General features: G+C 43.6%; 1 protein-coding gene and 1 pseudogene across 2 annotated transcripts in view; one reads left to right on the forward strand and one right to left on the reverse strand.

The window, feature by feature from the left end:
* The window catches only part of ADIPOR2 (adiponectin receptor 2), a 52849-nt gene that overhangs the window by 15076 nt on the left and 21730 nt on the right, over positions 1 to 16043 (reverse strand). For both annotated transcript variants that reach the window (XM_058655809.1, XM_058655808.1), the window contains exons 2-3: positions 3693 to 3940; positions 1404 to 1523 (exon numbers count right to left, since the gene is read on the reverse strand). In XM_058655809.1, coding sequence (XP_058511792.1) covers positions 1404 to 1523; positions 3693 to 3857 — 285 coding nt within the window. In that variant the 5' untranslated portion in view covers positions 3858 to 3940. The remainder of the gene's footprint in view (positions 1 to 1403; positions 1524 to 3692; positions 3941 to 16043) is intronic.
* LOC131478148 (U2 spliceosomal RNA) lies at positions 10419 to 10568 on the forward strand (annotated as a pseudogene).

Here is a 16043-nt window from a genome sequence, read left to right on the forward strand (position 1 = left end):
CCAGTAAAACGGGGCCATTATCAAAACCAAAGACGAGGGACTGGCACTGTAGTACTACAGTACAGGTAAGCCACCATCAATATCTTATATCACTTGAGTTCAGTTTTGGATCAACTTCCTGCTAATACGTCTGGGAGGGTAGTGGAAAATGACCCCTGACTTAACCCCTGACTTCTGTGTAGACACGGATGTTGCAGCTATTTCAAGCATGAACCAGCAGGTGGAAGAGATACTCACTCGCTGGAACCCCTCCCCTCTCCTTTAAAAAAAAAAAAAAGATTTATCTAGCTAGCTAGCTCAAAGAGCTGCAGGAGTGGGGGAGGGAGACACAGAGTTCAATCTTCAACTGCTGGTGCATTCCCAAAAAGGCCCCACTGGCTGGGTCTGGACCAGGCCTAAGTCAAAAGAGTCTGGGTCTTCCATGTGAGGGAAAGAGCCCAAAGAATAGGGCCATCCTCTCCTGCTCCCCCAGGCTATCAGCAGAGAGCTGGATCCAAAGTGGAACTGCCAGGATACAAACCACACCCATATGGGATGCAAGCTGTTCCGGGCAACAGCACCACTTACTGCCAGTCCCCTACTCTGTCTTTACATATATGTTTTTTTTTTTTGACAAAAAGTGATGGAGAAGATATAGAGAAAAGGGAATCCTTGCACACTGTTCGTGGGATTATACATTAAACAGTACAGAGGTTCCTCAAAAACTGGAAACTAGAACTACCATATGATCTAGCAATTCCACTACTGGGAAAATTCCAAGGGGAAATGAAATTCATCCGTCGAGCCATCTGCACTCCACAAGAGCCAAGAAATGGAAACAACCTAAGGATCCATGTACTGATGAATGTCTAAAGAAAACGGGTATGTCAACATGGAAATGTAACTCAGTCATAAAAGGATGAGATTTTGTCATTTACAACACCTTGACTGAACCGTAGGTGATAACATCAAGCAAAGCACGGTAAGATAAACATCACATGATCTCACTCACATGTTGACTTAAAAAACAGGAATCTCATAAAAGCTAAAAATATAACTGTGCTTACAGAAAGCTGGTGGCAAGTGGGGAGGGAAGGATGGACAAAGGTTGGTTCATAGATACTGGATCATAGCTAGGTGGCAGGTGGTTTTGGGTTCTACCGCACAATAAGGTGACTATAAAATCCTTCTCTCTCACTTGCTCTGTCTCCCTGTAACTCTGCCTTCTAAATAAAAATAAATAAATCTTTACTATTCATTTGTAAAACTTTACTGAAACAATTCAGAAGACTTCCCCTGCCCTCATTTTACCACAGATTTTTCCCACAGCAAACTGAATGCTATAGCACTCACTCTGTTTAGCAGTTACTGATTGGTAATGACTAAACACACAGCATGGAAATGAGAGGACACCACCATCTTACCTTACACACAAACTCTTCCATTCTTTCCATAGCATGATGGGCTTGCAGGAGAGGGGACATGCCCATAAACCCTTCATCTTCCTGGGAAACTTCTTCACTGCACTCATGTTCCTCGGAGCTCTGCAGGGAAACCAGAAAAACGGTGACAGAATGAGAATCAAACGATACAATAAACACTTTTTTTTTCCTTTCTGCAGATCATAATCAAACTCCTTTAAAAAAGATTTCTTTTTATTGGAAAATCAGATATACAGAGAGGAGGAGAGACAGAGAGGAAGATCTTGCGTCTGCTGGTTCACTCCCCAAGCAGCTACAACAGCTGGAGCTGAGCCGATCCGAAGTCAAGAGCCCAGAGCCTCTTCCAGGTCTCCCACGCGGGTGCAGGGTCCCAAGGCTTTGGGCCGTCCTCGACTGCTTTCCCAGGCCACAGGCAGGGAGCTGGATGGGAGGCGGGACTGCCGGGATATGGACCGGCGCCCATATGGGATCCTGGTGCATGCAAGGTGAAGACTTTAGTCACTGGACTACTGCACCGGGGCCTATAATCAAACCCTCTTTCTGTCAAGTATCAGACCTGAGACAAGTACCCACACCCTAATGAACAGAGCCAGCTGACTGCCCAGCCCTCTCCATCACCTCAATGCAGCTCCACCTTCCTTTGCATGGACACTGGACCACCCTGCGGAAGAACTCTAATCCATTCAGTGTTTGCTACTATGGAGTTGGCTTTTTTACTCAATGTGAGCAAAAGGGCCTTCTATTATTCCTACTGTCTTGGCTGTCCCCACTGACCTTATGCTAATCAAGGTACCTACATTTAGGGTTTCATTCTTTCCTTGATCTTTAGGTTCTCCTTTTCTTTGTGATACAAGATTAAGTTGTAGAATAAGAATTGTAGCAGGAACTTTTATTGTTTTTAGGTGAAACAAATGGCAGAATTATCCTTAGAAACACACACTTGACCATGACATAAAAAGTCTGAGCCAGAGTTTGACTGTTTCTGTATAAAGCGGACAGCTTTCCCGCATTGTCCATTATGATCATGAAATCGTAGTGGTCCATTTCTTTCCTCTTTGTGCCTTATCCACGCACCCTTCTCGAGTTCCGAACTCAGCTGGAGCTGGACTCCGGCAATGAACATGTAGAGATGACAGGGAATCTACCATTACACTCTGAATTGGAACAGAACATTTGAAATCCTGAGATTTTATTATCCCACTCAAGATACTGACTAGGGGCCATACATGCAGCATAGAAAGTATATTGACAACACAATCTTTTCATGTATTGTAAAATCTACGTAGAATCTGCCTCTTCACTGTTGCTACCAGTAAGACATACTCACGGGGCCAGTGGACTAAGCCTGTTGCCTGTAAACGCTGGCATCCCACACTGAAGGTCTAGTTTGAGTCCGGCCTGCTCTGCTTCCAACCCAGCTCTCTGCTAATTCGCCTGGGAAGGTAGTGAAAGGTGGCCCAAGTGTTTGTCCTGCCTCCCACCCCTGTGGGAGACCGAGAGAACTCTGTACTCTCTAGATTTAGCCTGGATCACACCTGGAGAGTGAACCAGTATTCATAACATCTCTAAGTCAGCTCTACCATTCTGCCTTTCAAAGCAATAAACTAAAAAAAATGTTTAAGAAGCCCTTTTATAGCTAAACTTACTTGGCCCTCACTGTCTAACCCATAGCTTTCCCGTTAAAAACCCTTCCCTTACTACACTAGCCTAGTGTTTTTAAGCCTTTTTCTCATTACTGCCTGCCCCTACTCCAGGAACATTTGTAGGTTTCTTATCCCACCACTCTGAAATTAAACAACATAGATAAACTGCTCATGTACTGCGGCCCTTCGGAAAGCTACAAATTGCTATTATTGCCTGGCGCCGGTTCATATCCCGGCAGCTCCACTTCCCATCCAGCTCCCTGCTTGTGGCCTGGGAAAGCAGTCGAGGACGGCCCAATGCTTTGGGACCCTGCACCCGCGTGGGAGACCTGGAAGAGGTTCCTGGTTCCCGGCTTCGGATCGGCGCAGCACCAGCCGTTGCACTCACTTGGGGAGTGAATCATTGGATGGAAGATCTTCCTCTCTGTCTCTCCTCCTCTCTGCATATCTGACTTTGTAATAAAAATAAACAAATCTTAAAAAAAAAAAAGTAATGAGACCCTGCCTTCCTCTCTCCCTCCCCTCCTCCTCTTTAGCACTGACCCTATTCATTTCTTAAAATAGCCTCCCTTCCTGCCACATTTCAATGAATTTTCACTTCCCTTACCATTCTTCCACTTTAACTTACTTTTTTGTGATGGGAAGGCCCAATTAATGCTTCTGAAACAGGTTCCAGTTCTCCTTGGTGATTTTCAGCTCCCCTTGGACCATCAAGCCGGGGCCCTTTTCTGAGCCTGATATCTGGCTCTGGAGTCCGGCTGCACCCCGACCGGTTTTCTGCTGGCTCGGTCATGGGATTCCCACGCCTTTCTGACAAAGAGGTCCTTTTTGTCCCTTCTTCTTGGAGCAATGGATTTTCAGGATAGTGAGTTGAACCTAAGGAAAGTTTTTAATATATTTTAGTACACTGTACACTGAATAATTACCAGAAACAAATTCAAAATTAAAACTAAAACTATGCCCTTGCCATAGAAGCACAAAGGAGAAAACTTAACAGGTCTAGGTCTAGGTCTTTGCTTTGTTTTGCATTTTTCTAACAACATACCCCTTACCTTTTCAATTAAAAACACATCTAGTTGGAGAAAGACTATATGAAGGCTTACAAATTAGAATAACAGTTCACAAATTCAATCTTGTATAAACATCAATAAACCTACTGTTTTTTTTAATTTCACAGGTGAAGAACGAAATTAACCACAAATTTCTGCACAGAATATGATAAGGTTTTTGAATTTATACATTTCCCATTGGTAGCGTTCTAAAATCAAACTGCTTAATGCCTGACAGTTCAACATTTTTTATACTGATCTCTAACAAAAGACCATTTTGGGAGGCAATAACTTCGCAGCCAGAGCACACTTCCTTTTCTTCCAGCTGAGTTCTCTGAAAGTGCAATGCACATAAATGTTTAATGAATAGCTGAAAGTTATTTCACTGTGCCTGTGTGCTAAAAACACTTTGAGAAATCATCAATCTCTCTCTCAAATATACTGCAGTTAAGTTTTCTAGGAATCCAATCCTTCAAATTCCTGGAACTTAACCTCCTTACAAAAGTACACCAACTTATTTTAGTGTATTTACACATCTAAATATGGTGATTTTCACAGTCAATCCAAGCAGAAATATGAAAGCACAAAGTAACAAGGACCTGTACTATGTTCTTAACATTCATCAGACTCAAAGCTGTTACTGGAAGCCAGGAGCAGAGCAAAGTAGCAGGGCCTAATCGCCTAGGATTCACATATATAGACACACAGAAGAATTAACCAAAGGATCCACAAACACAAATCTTTGAGGAGCACCAATCCTGGGCAGTTCTCTCTCTTTAAAAGGCCTGAGCAACATATTGTATTATTGAGATTAGCAACTATTATATCAAAGTCCATCTTTGAAGAGGAAACAATATTCATGGTTTATATTTATTTACTCACAGTTAATAAAAGTTATTTCAAACCTACCATTTCATTTTTGTTTCAAAATAAATTCTACATCCCAGAATTTACATGTGGTTTCTCCTAACTCTTAGCTCTGCATTATTATTTCCCCCATTTAACACAGGTAGAAACTGAGGATCAAAGAGCATGTGATTTATTCCAAGTCAGTAAGACACAAAGAGAAGCAACTGGGATGAATGCTACCGTCTTTGTGGGACTATATGCTTTGCACTGCTCAACTAGATTAAGACTAAAGGGAAGAAAGGTAAGAACTTGAGGCTCGAAGCTGGCTAGTTTCCATTGCCAGGAAACTACAGAATAAAGTTCTCCATTCTCTCTATAGAATAGATACAACAATCTTACAGAAAGAACACGGTGGGAGGACTCCCCTCACCTGCTGCAGGTCCATTACACCACAGTACTATACGGGTACGACAGCTTTAGTACTCAGAACGGTGTGCCAGTGACAGAAAAAGGCACCCACGCACTAACGGAACACTAGAGAACCCAACAACGACCCAAACGTGCCTTTTATAAACTTGCAGATGCAATGCAGTAGGGAAGGACAGCCTTTTATGATAAATGATACTGCAGTAATTGAACACACACAAATAATGAAAAATACATCAACAGCTTAAATTCCCACGCCAATATTTTGTAGGAAAATCAAAATGGATCATTAACTTAAAATGTAAAATGAAAAACCATGAAACTTTTACTTGGGAAAAAAAAAAAAACTTCCACAGGAAACACAAGGGAAATCTTTAGGACCGAGAGGGAGGGTCTGACATGACACCAAAAAACCAATAAATAACAAGACAAACTGGTGAAATAGACTTCAAGAATATTAGCTTTCCTCACACTGTTAAGGTGAAAAAAGTAAGTTACAGGCTGGGAGACAAATAGCTGCATGTCACTATGCAACCAGGAATAGCATTTAAACTACACAAAAAAATGGAACAGTACCAAACAATCCAACTAAAAATAGAAAATGATATGTACAAACACCTTACCAAAGAGGATAGAATGACAGAAACAACGAACAGATGAAAGACGGGCAATGCCACTGGTCAGCTTGTAAATGCACATTAAAACCACAACAATCCAGCACTGCACGCCTCAACACCACCAAAACAAAAGACAGAAAGGAAAATGACTTCTGGCATGACAGAATGAAGCACTCCACTTGCTTATCACAAGATAAACTGCTGAAAACTATATTTTATATATATATATATATATATATATATATATATATATTTTTTTTTTTTTTTAAACCCTTTTTCATCACTTAGGGGCCGGCATGGTGGTGCAGCATTCTAACCCTTGTCTATCATGCCATCATCCCATATGGGTGTTGGTTTGTGTCCCAGTTGCATCAATTCCAAACCAGCCACCTTCCTAGGAAAGCAGCAGAGCATGGCTTAAATCCTTGGGCCTCTACACCCACAGGGGAGACCAGGAAAAAGCCCTAGGCTCCAGGCTTCAGATGAGCTCAGCTCTAGCATTGTAGCCATTTAGGGTGTGAACCAGCAGACTGAATATCCCTCTTCCTAATCTTTTCTCTATAAAATCTTTCAAATAAATCAATCTCAGGGTGAGGGGAGAACTTTGGGAAATGATCCTAAGAACAAACAGCAAAACAAGAACCCTCCATTCAAGAATGTTACCATGAAGAGAAGTGCAGGTTCCATGGTCTGACCATGGAGTGCAAGTGTCAAAGCTGAGCCTCCTCAGAGGCTCAGATGGAGCAGTGGACAGCACATGCAGGTGCACACGGAGGATGTGGCAGTCCATCGGAACCGGCAGAGGACACCTGGTACTACAACAGAGCACGGAACAACTCAATCAAGTACCCCAGCCATGTGTTGGCAGTGAAAATCTGAGCAAGCTGGAGACTCTAAGGTGGACTATGTCAGTAAGTGGATTCTGCAGCGAATTCATCATGCTTGGAACTGTGAGACTGGTAGCAATTCCTAACTGCTGAATGTATCAAAACCACTTGAGCAGGACCCTCGGAGCGTGCCCCACATCCAGGACCTGGGATGGATGGGAGGCTGGGCGGGGCTTCTCCCTTTATCACCCCCTTTACCCCAGATACAGAAAAAAAAAAGCAATAATGTGGAAACAATGGTCTTACCCACTTTCCCGTTAACTTGACCATTTGTGCCCTAATCAATTATGTAAAGATTGTCAAAAATAAAGGGGAAAAGAAGAATGTTAATGAAGACTCACAAAGAAAGTCAACAGGCTGCAATCCTGGACCCTCTCTTCCTCTGCACCCCTCCTGGCTGGGGTGCCTAGACTCCCCCGCAGCAACTGGAGGCTCAAGCTGTCAGCAGCTCCCACGCAGGGGCTTCCCCAGAGAAGAGGACCACCCCCCACTCTCCTCACTCAGCTCAGGAGGTCGCAGCCTCAGACCAAGAGGATCTTAGGCTACTGCTCAGATCTTTTTTGTTTGTTTGTTTAAAGATTCATTCATTTTATTACAGCCAGATATACAGAGAGGAGGAGAGACAGAGAGGAAGATCTTCCGTCCGATGATTCACTCCCCAAGTGAGCCGCAACGGGCCGATGCGCGCCGATCCGAAGCCGGGAACCTGGAACCTCTTCCGGTCTCCCACGCGGGTGCAGGGTCCCAACGCATTGGGCCATCCTCAACTGCTTTCCCAGGCCACAAGCAGGGAGCTGGATGGGAAGTGGAGCTGCCGGGATTAGAATCGGCACCCATATGGGATCCCGGGGCTTTCAAGGCGAGGACTTTAGCTGCTAGGCCACGCTGCCGGGCCCTACTGCTCAGATCTTAAGCAGCACGAAGCAGAAACACAACAGCTCCTTGTCTCTTCCCAAAGCACCTGCCTTATTTACAACACAGGGCGAAGAAATCCAGGCCTTTCTACAAAGCGGATGCTGAAGGCAACGGGGAAGAAATTCAAGACACAGCCTACAACGTAGGTGAGTCTGCAAGAATGAGCCAGGGGACAAGATACACAGTAGGATTAGAACAAAAATTAAACACTGAACTCAGAAACTATTTCTTCATAAGACCCAGAATTTGAATTTTCTGTAGAACAACTACATCTGATGATACTGATTACAATAGCAATAGGTTTTAGTAGCCAACTGACCAAAAATACTATAATCCCAGGATAACTGAAGGCATATCCTAAACTATACATCCCCCAAAGAACTTGCCAGATGTATATTTTCATTCACTTGTCCTACAAATCCTATAGACAATAGATAATTGAACAGCTTTCACAGCCGGACAGGACATTCGTTTAGTTTGTCTACATTCCTGTGGCTATGAGACACTATCCTAATTACTCTAGTTTCTACCTGGAAGTCTCCCTTTACCACCACCCACCCACCTTATCTTAAGATTTGTTTATTTATTTGAAAGGCAGTTACAGAGAGAGGGAAAGGGGAGGCGAGAAGGAAAGGGAGAGGAGGGATATGAAGGGAGGAGAGGAGGGAGGGAGAGATGGAGAGAGTGGGGAGAATGAGTATCTCCTGTCCATTAGTTCACTCCCCAGAAGGCTGCAAGCGCCAGGGCTGGACCAGGGGGAAGCAACAGGCAGGAGCTGCACATCCAGGTCTCCCGCGTGGGTACAGGGCCCAGCGTGGGCCATCCTCCACTGTCTCCCTTGGTACAGGGCCCAGCGTGGGCCATCCTCCACTGTCTCCCTCGGTACAGGGCCCAGCGTGGGCCATCCTCCACTGTCTGCCTCGGTACAGGGCCCAGCGTGGGCCATCCTCCACTGTCTTCCCAGCTAAGAGCAGGGAGCTGGGTCAGAGGCACAGCAGCCAGAATTGCAGGTGGCAGCTTAACTCCCAGAGAGACCGCAACAGGCCCCCTTTACCACTTCTTACAAGGCAGCAATGAACTGCTTTAGCTTTAAGCTCGGAATGACCGGATTTTCCTCTCACTTTTACAGGACAAATATAAAATTTTAGGTTAGTATTCCATTTTCTCTCGATGAAATCTTCAAGCAAAGGTGAAAGGTTTATGCGTCCTGAGGTAGTATTCTATTTCCTTCCCAGCACTTGTATCAACCCACTGCCTTTGGCCCTTCAAAGTTTCTGATGAATACCCTTCCATTCTTACAAAATTCTGTCTCAGGTTTTCAACAGTTTATTAGTCCTAGCACAGGTTTCTGAATTTATATTATTTAAGAGTTCACTGAACTGCTCTTGCCAAATTTAGGGTTCTTCTGTGCGGCCATTTATTGAAGTCATCTCTGCTCCCTTCTCTTCTCCTGAAACTTCCATAATGTGTCCACTGAGTCACTTACCATGCTTGGTTAGTCCCTCAGGCTCTGCTCATTTCATTTTTTTGTTCAGATTCGTTAAATCTATTACTGGCCTCCTCCAATGAAACTTTTAAGTATTATAGTGTTCAACCCCAGAGTTTCGTCCCTTCTATAACTTCTATTTTTCTGGTAAATATTTACTTTGTTCATGCATCATTTTTATAAAAGCCTGTATTTATTTCAAAGGACAAGTTACAGAGAAAGAGGAGGGGGTACAGAAGAGATATAGAAAGGTGGGTGGGGAGAAGAGATATAGAATTAGTTCTTCTATCTGCTGGTTCATTTCCAAACGGCCAAATGGCTTAAGGAACAGGGTTGGGTCAAGAGCCAGGAACTTCATCCACACTTGGGCCACCTGCTGCTGCTTTCCCAGGCACAACAGCAGTGAGCTGGATCAGAAACCAAGCAGCAAACAGTTGGATTTGGGATGCCTGAGTCAGTTCCTTTCTGATTGAGAAGGCTCAACTTTTTTAAAAAGATTTTATTTATTTTTATTGGAAAGTCAGATACAGAGAGAGGAAAGACAGAGAGGAAGATCTTCCATCCACTGATTCACTCCCCAAGCGGCCACAACAGCCGGTGCTGAGCCAATCTGAAGCCAGGAGCCAGGAGCCTCTTCCCAGGTCTCCAACATGGGTGCAGGGTCCCAAGACTTTGGGCTGTCCTCTACTGCCTTCCAAGGCCACAGGCAGGGAGCTGGATGGGAAGTGGAACAGCCAGGATATGAACCGGCACCCATGTCGGATCCCAGACATGCAAGGCAAGAACTTTAGCCACTAGGCTAACCACACTGGCCCTCAATTTTTCAATAAAGTCTCAACCTACCCCATTTTCACTATTACTATTTTATGTACTATATTCACTTTTAGCCAAAGATCTGGGTCTATTTTAAAAATATTTTCACTTGGAATAAATAACGCTAACTCTAAAGAAAATTACTTCGTGGCAAGCATAGTAATTCCATCAATTCTGACACTTATCATTTTATAGTACTCAAGATTTTTCGATGCCTAACAAGTCATTGTTCCAAAAAGCAAACTATGAATGTCCTGCAGGTTTCTCAATATTTTAAGCCTGTTGGTTAGGCACTAGATTAAGCACAGCACTATCGCTTCTCGGCCTTTTGGCCAAGATCAAGTGTAAATCATAGCATTGTTTATTTGCCTGTTTTCCATTTACTGATTGAAGGCTTCCTACTTTTCCAAATAATATTCTGCAACTTGCTGATGCAAGAACCAACAAGATGTTGGCATTACACAGCACTTCTGTTAAAGACATTCCTCCCCCTTCCCAAATACCCATTCACAAACTTAGCAAATCCTGTGGATTTCTCCCTCTGAAACCTTTCTCACTTTCTTTATATTTACACTCTCCTTGCCTGGCCACCTTGGGGCCAGTCACCACCCCTGCTGCCCTCGGGTGCTCCATCCCCTAACCAGGCACCCTACACTCTGTCTCCTACCGCATGAGCCAAAACGCTCTTGCACAGAAACATTACGTCACTCCCTTGCTAAAATCCCCCAATTTTACTCCTTGTGCAAAGCAAAACCAAATGTTTACCAAATCTCCACAAGACTTCTCACAGTTCTGTCCCTGCCAAGCTCTCCAAACTCAAATTAGGATACACCGTAATCTCACTATTCGTTTGATCCTCTTCCATGCCAATTTTGACCAGCAGGAGAACAGAGACAGAGCAGGGCACCTAGCTAGCTAACTATTCTGTAGCTCTCAGGTGAAAAGCCGCTTTTTCTGAAAGCCCTAACCAGACCACTTTCCTCATTCCGTCACCTTCCACAGCACTTGACACTGATTTCCTTCACAGTCTTTATCACTCTCCCAAGTTCTTTTCCTTGTTATCGTCTGTCTCTTTCTATAACGATCACCCCTGAAGTGCCAAAATGCGTCCATCCTATTTACCCCACAATAGTGTCTACCACACCACACTCCTTCAGCTTGCTCAAAAAATAGACTGAATGGGAAGAAGACATTGAGCCTTGGCAGCGACGGTGCTCACATGCCCTGTCAAGAGTACCTGGAGCCCGGTACCGTGGCCTAGCGGCTGAAGTCCTCGCCTTGAATGCACCCGGATCCCATATGGGCGCTGGTTCTAATCCCTGCAGTCCTGCTTCCCATCCAGCTTCCTGCTTGTGGCCTGGAAAAGCAGTCGGGGATGGCCCAAGGCCTTTGGACCCTGCACCCGCGTAGGAGAACTGGAAGAGGCTTCTGGCTCCTGGCTTCAGACTGACTCAGCTCCTCTCCATAAATCTGATATACCTTTCCAATAAAAATAAATTAAAAAAACAAAAAGAGTACCTGGTTCGCTTTCCAGTTCTGGCTCCTGACTCCAGCTTCCTGATTCTGCAGACCCTGGAAGGCAGCAATAAGAAACCTGGATTGCATTCCTTGCCCCCAGCTTTGCCAGTCAAGCCTCAGCCATCACATACATTTTAGGAATAAAATGGATGAGGAAGTTGGTGTTTCTCTAACAAATAGTTATAAAAACCTTTTAAAGTAATAAAGTTTCCATTAGGAATCCATTGAGGGACTGTTGCATCCCCTCCAAAGTCATGCTCAAGCTGAGCTGTCATGTTGCAATCTTAACCCCAGCACCTTGGTATGCAGCTGTATTTGAAGACGCGGTCTCCACAGTTAAACGCAGCCATACATTTTTTCTGTTTAAGCCATTTTAATACAGCCTTAGCAAACCTGGCTTTCAATAGGATAGCTTCATTATTTGAATACAGAGAGAGTTGACAAATTAATTACAACTCAATGTTTATCACTACTAGTAGACATTAAAACCCTTCAGCCACTTACAATTCATTTTTAATCATCTGATAAGCCGTTTAAGGAGGCTGCTTCAAGACTTTGTATGATTAAGCTATAAAACAGCTAGTCAGCACTGCTCACACACTAAAGGAAGACTAACAGATTTTTTTTTTTTTTAAAGACCAGGTGGTGGGGCCCAGCGGCATGGCCTAGCAGCTAAAGTCCTCGCCTTAAATGTGCCGGGATCCCATATGGGTGCCGGTTCTAATCCCGGCAGCTCCACTTTCCATCCAGCTCCCTGCTGGTGGCCTGGGAAAGCAGTTGAGGATGGCCCAAAGCTTTGGGACCCTGCACCCGCATGGGAGACCTGGAAGAGGTTCCTGGTTCCTGGCTTCAGATCAGTGCAGCACCAGCCATTGTGGCTCACTTGGGGAGTGAATCATTGGACGGCAGATCTTCCTCTCTGTCTCTCCTCCTCTCTGTATATCTGACTTTGTAATAAAAATTAAATAAATCTTAAAAAAAAAAAAGAAATAAAAATGAACCATTGTTTGTACATAACTCTAAATTTTCCTTATAAAAAATAAGGTCATGGTTTAACTAGAAATGTATTTTCCAAACTTACAAATTTCTGTGTTTAAAAAACAGCTTTTATGGGAGGGCACTGTGGCACAGGGTGGGTTTAAGCTGCCACTTTCATAGTGTGCAAAAGAACTACAAGCAAATATCCACAACACCCAAAGGTAGAAGCAACCCAAATACACATCAACAGATGAATGGACAAGCAGAACACTAACTATGAAATGGAATAAAAGAAGTTGACATAGATGCAACGGAACACTGTGCAGCCATAAACATCATCAGACATGCTGAAGACAGGCACTAAAAGACAAAGACCGGTTAGACTCCAGTTATTCAAAAACCTACAATAGAAAAACCATAATCTAGATTTCCAGAACCTGGAGGAAGGGAAGAAATGCAAATTACTACTTAATAGGTATCAAAGTATTATGTTGGATGATGTTAAAATTCTGGAACTAAACAGTGGTGACGGTTAAAAAAAAACTGAATATACTTAATACCAATGAACTGCACACTTTAAATAGCTAAAATGGTAAATCTTGCATTAAGTGCATTATGCCATGATTTCAAAAAGGAATCTGAAATATTGCAATGTGCATTTTTATTGCTAGATTTATCATGGTATAACCTCTTTAAATATATGCAATACAAGTTTTAAAAAGATAAGCACAATTCATTTTTCAAAACAATCTAAGATGTAAAATGGCCCAGAAGCTCACAATAAACCTGTATTATATATGATAACAAGGCCAGTAACGCAAAATTATTAACAGAGTTTCAACCTCCTTCTCTAAATTTTTAGTTAAAAGGGGGTAAAATTTTAAACCAATTTGCACCTCCTTCTATTCAATGCTTTTCACTTAGAGGCAGAGGTGTAAAACAGCAGTAAATCGGCACTAGAGATACCATCTAAAACCCAGATCATCACACATTAGCTGTACACTACAGAGGGCTCAATGAACCCTATTGAAACAGCATTAATTAAACAACTCTTTGAGTTTCCAAAGAGTTGCCTAGGATTTTGCATTGTAATAGTCACTACTAAGAGAAAACCCTTATTCATCGTTTTCTGTTTCCTAAACCTGGCTAAGAAATCTTTAACACCCCTAAGTAGTGATTATGATCGTGTAGGGGAATAGGATTATCTTAAACACGCTTCTGAATTCTCCCCCAGACAACTAACTTGGTTGGAGATGTGAGTGACACCACACATTCAGCAGTGAGTGTACTCTCTAAGACAGCCACGGGAATGACGCACTAACACTGCTGTCCTTGCTTGTTCTTTTCCAGCATGCCTCATTTCTTGACGAAGAGTCCTGGGAAAATTAAACAGCACCTCTGACCAGGCTACACTTCTATCCTGCACGTCAAGGTTTATTACCTGCTTATTTTTTCACTCTTGTTCAAGCCTTTTCTTATCTTCTTAGTGCTCATTTTTACTACAAAGGAAAAACTGCTTTATATGTGTACATCTGTATATAACATATATACGGGACAGGACAAAACACAGAAATTGTGTTTTGCTTCATTTCTCTTAAGTAACAGAAAACAGTTCATGAGGCACGGCGGCGTGGCCTAGCAGCTCAAGCCCTTGCCTTGAACGCGCCAGGATCCCATATGGACACTGGTTCTAATCCTGGCAGCTCCATTTCACACCCAGCTCCCTGCTTGTGGCCTGGGAATGCAGTCGACGTGGCCCTACATCTTGGGACCCTGCACTGGCACGGGAGACCTGGAGGAAGCTCCTGGTTCCTGGCTGCGGATCAACGCAGCACTGGCCATTGCGCTCACTTGGGGAGTGAATCATTGGACGGAAGATCTTCCTCTCTGTCTCTCCTCCTCTGTGTATATGACTGCAATAAAAATACACAAATCTTTAAAAAAAAACACGAATTCATGAACTGAGGCCAATTATAAATTGAGGATGCATTAAGAAAATAACTCAAAACTATCAAAAGCAAACACTGAAAAGTCCTAATGTACTACTAAGACAAATAACTATCCTGCAAAGAATATAGAAATTACTTTCATCTTCACACAGAATACGTTCTGATCAGCTCTTTTAAGCAGACACACAGAATGGTTTATTTAAGAAGCATGGTAACAGGGCTGGCACGCCGGCCTGGCCTGTGCCACCAGCTCGTGTCCAGCCAGCTGCTGCACTTCTGTCTCAGCTCTCTGCTTCCAACCTGGAAAGGCAGCAGAGAACAGCCCAAGTCCTTGGGACTCTGAACCCACACAGCAGACCTGGAAGAAGCTCCTGGCTCCCCGCTTCAGAACAGCTCAGCTCTGCCCATTGTGGCCATTTCAGGGGTGAGCCAGGAGTGCAAGACCCTCTCTCTCTCCTCCTCTCTCTGTAACATCTGCTTTGCAAACAAAAAGGTAACACACTTGTATAGTTATTCCTATGCCTGACATTCCTAAAGAAAAAAATCACTGTGAAACAAAACGCTAGCTAACATTTCATTTTTAAAGTATTTTCTTTAACAACAACAAAAAAGACAAGAAAAAAAAATTCTGGAAATTTTTACCTTTTCCAAAACCTAAATAATACCCAAGGGTCAGTATTTCACGACTTTCTGCAGTGTAAGTTGAGGAATCAGGGGATTCCTGATCAGGAATCAGGGCCTAGTCCTCATCCCCAGTACATTCCAGGAAGAACAAGAAACACAAAGAGTTCTGACGTGCAGTTACAGTATGATGATTTACTGTCTATGTACTCAAGACTTCCAAACAGAAATTATAGGTAGAAAGGGAGAAGAGACATAAAAACAGAAAATAAAATGATTAATCCCCCATCTTGCTGTGCTGAGATAACTGAACAATACAGAAATTACTTCCGTCTTCAAAGACTGTAGACTCAGAGGCAGCTTTGAGATGCAGTGAGCTGAGGAGCTGCCTGCCCAGCTGGCACCGCACAGCGCAGCACTGGAGCCCAGCTGCTCTGCTGCCAATGCAGCTCCCTGCTGATGCGGCTGGGAAAGCAGCAGAAGACTGCCCTAGACCTTGAGTCCCTGCTGCCCACAGAAGAGACCCGGACGGAGGGTCAGGCTCCTGGCTTCAGACTGGATCAGTGTCGCTCATTGTAGCCATTTGGAGAATGAACTAAAGGATGCAAGATCCACCTCTCTTTCTCTCTCTCTCTCTACCCAACTTTTCCCCTCTCCCTCCCTTCCTCCTTCCTTATTTCTTTCTCTTTCTTCCCTTACTCCCTCCAACCCATTCATAATTCTATCATTCAAATAAACTACTTTTTTTAAAGATTTATTTATGTTCATTGGAAAGTCAGATATACAGAGAGGAGAGACAGGAAGATCTTCCATCTGATGATTCACTCCCCCAGCGGCTGCAACTTATGGAGCTAAGCCAATCTGAAGCCAG

Source organism: Ochotona princeps, chromosome 27 (genome assembly GCF_030435755.1).
Source record: "Ochotona princeps isolate mOchPri1 chromosome 27, mOchPri1.hap1, whole genome shotgun sequence".
Lineage (NCBI taxonomy): Eukaryota > Metazoa > Chordata > Mammalia > Lagomorpha > Ochotonidae > Ochotona > Ochotona princeps.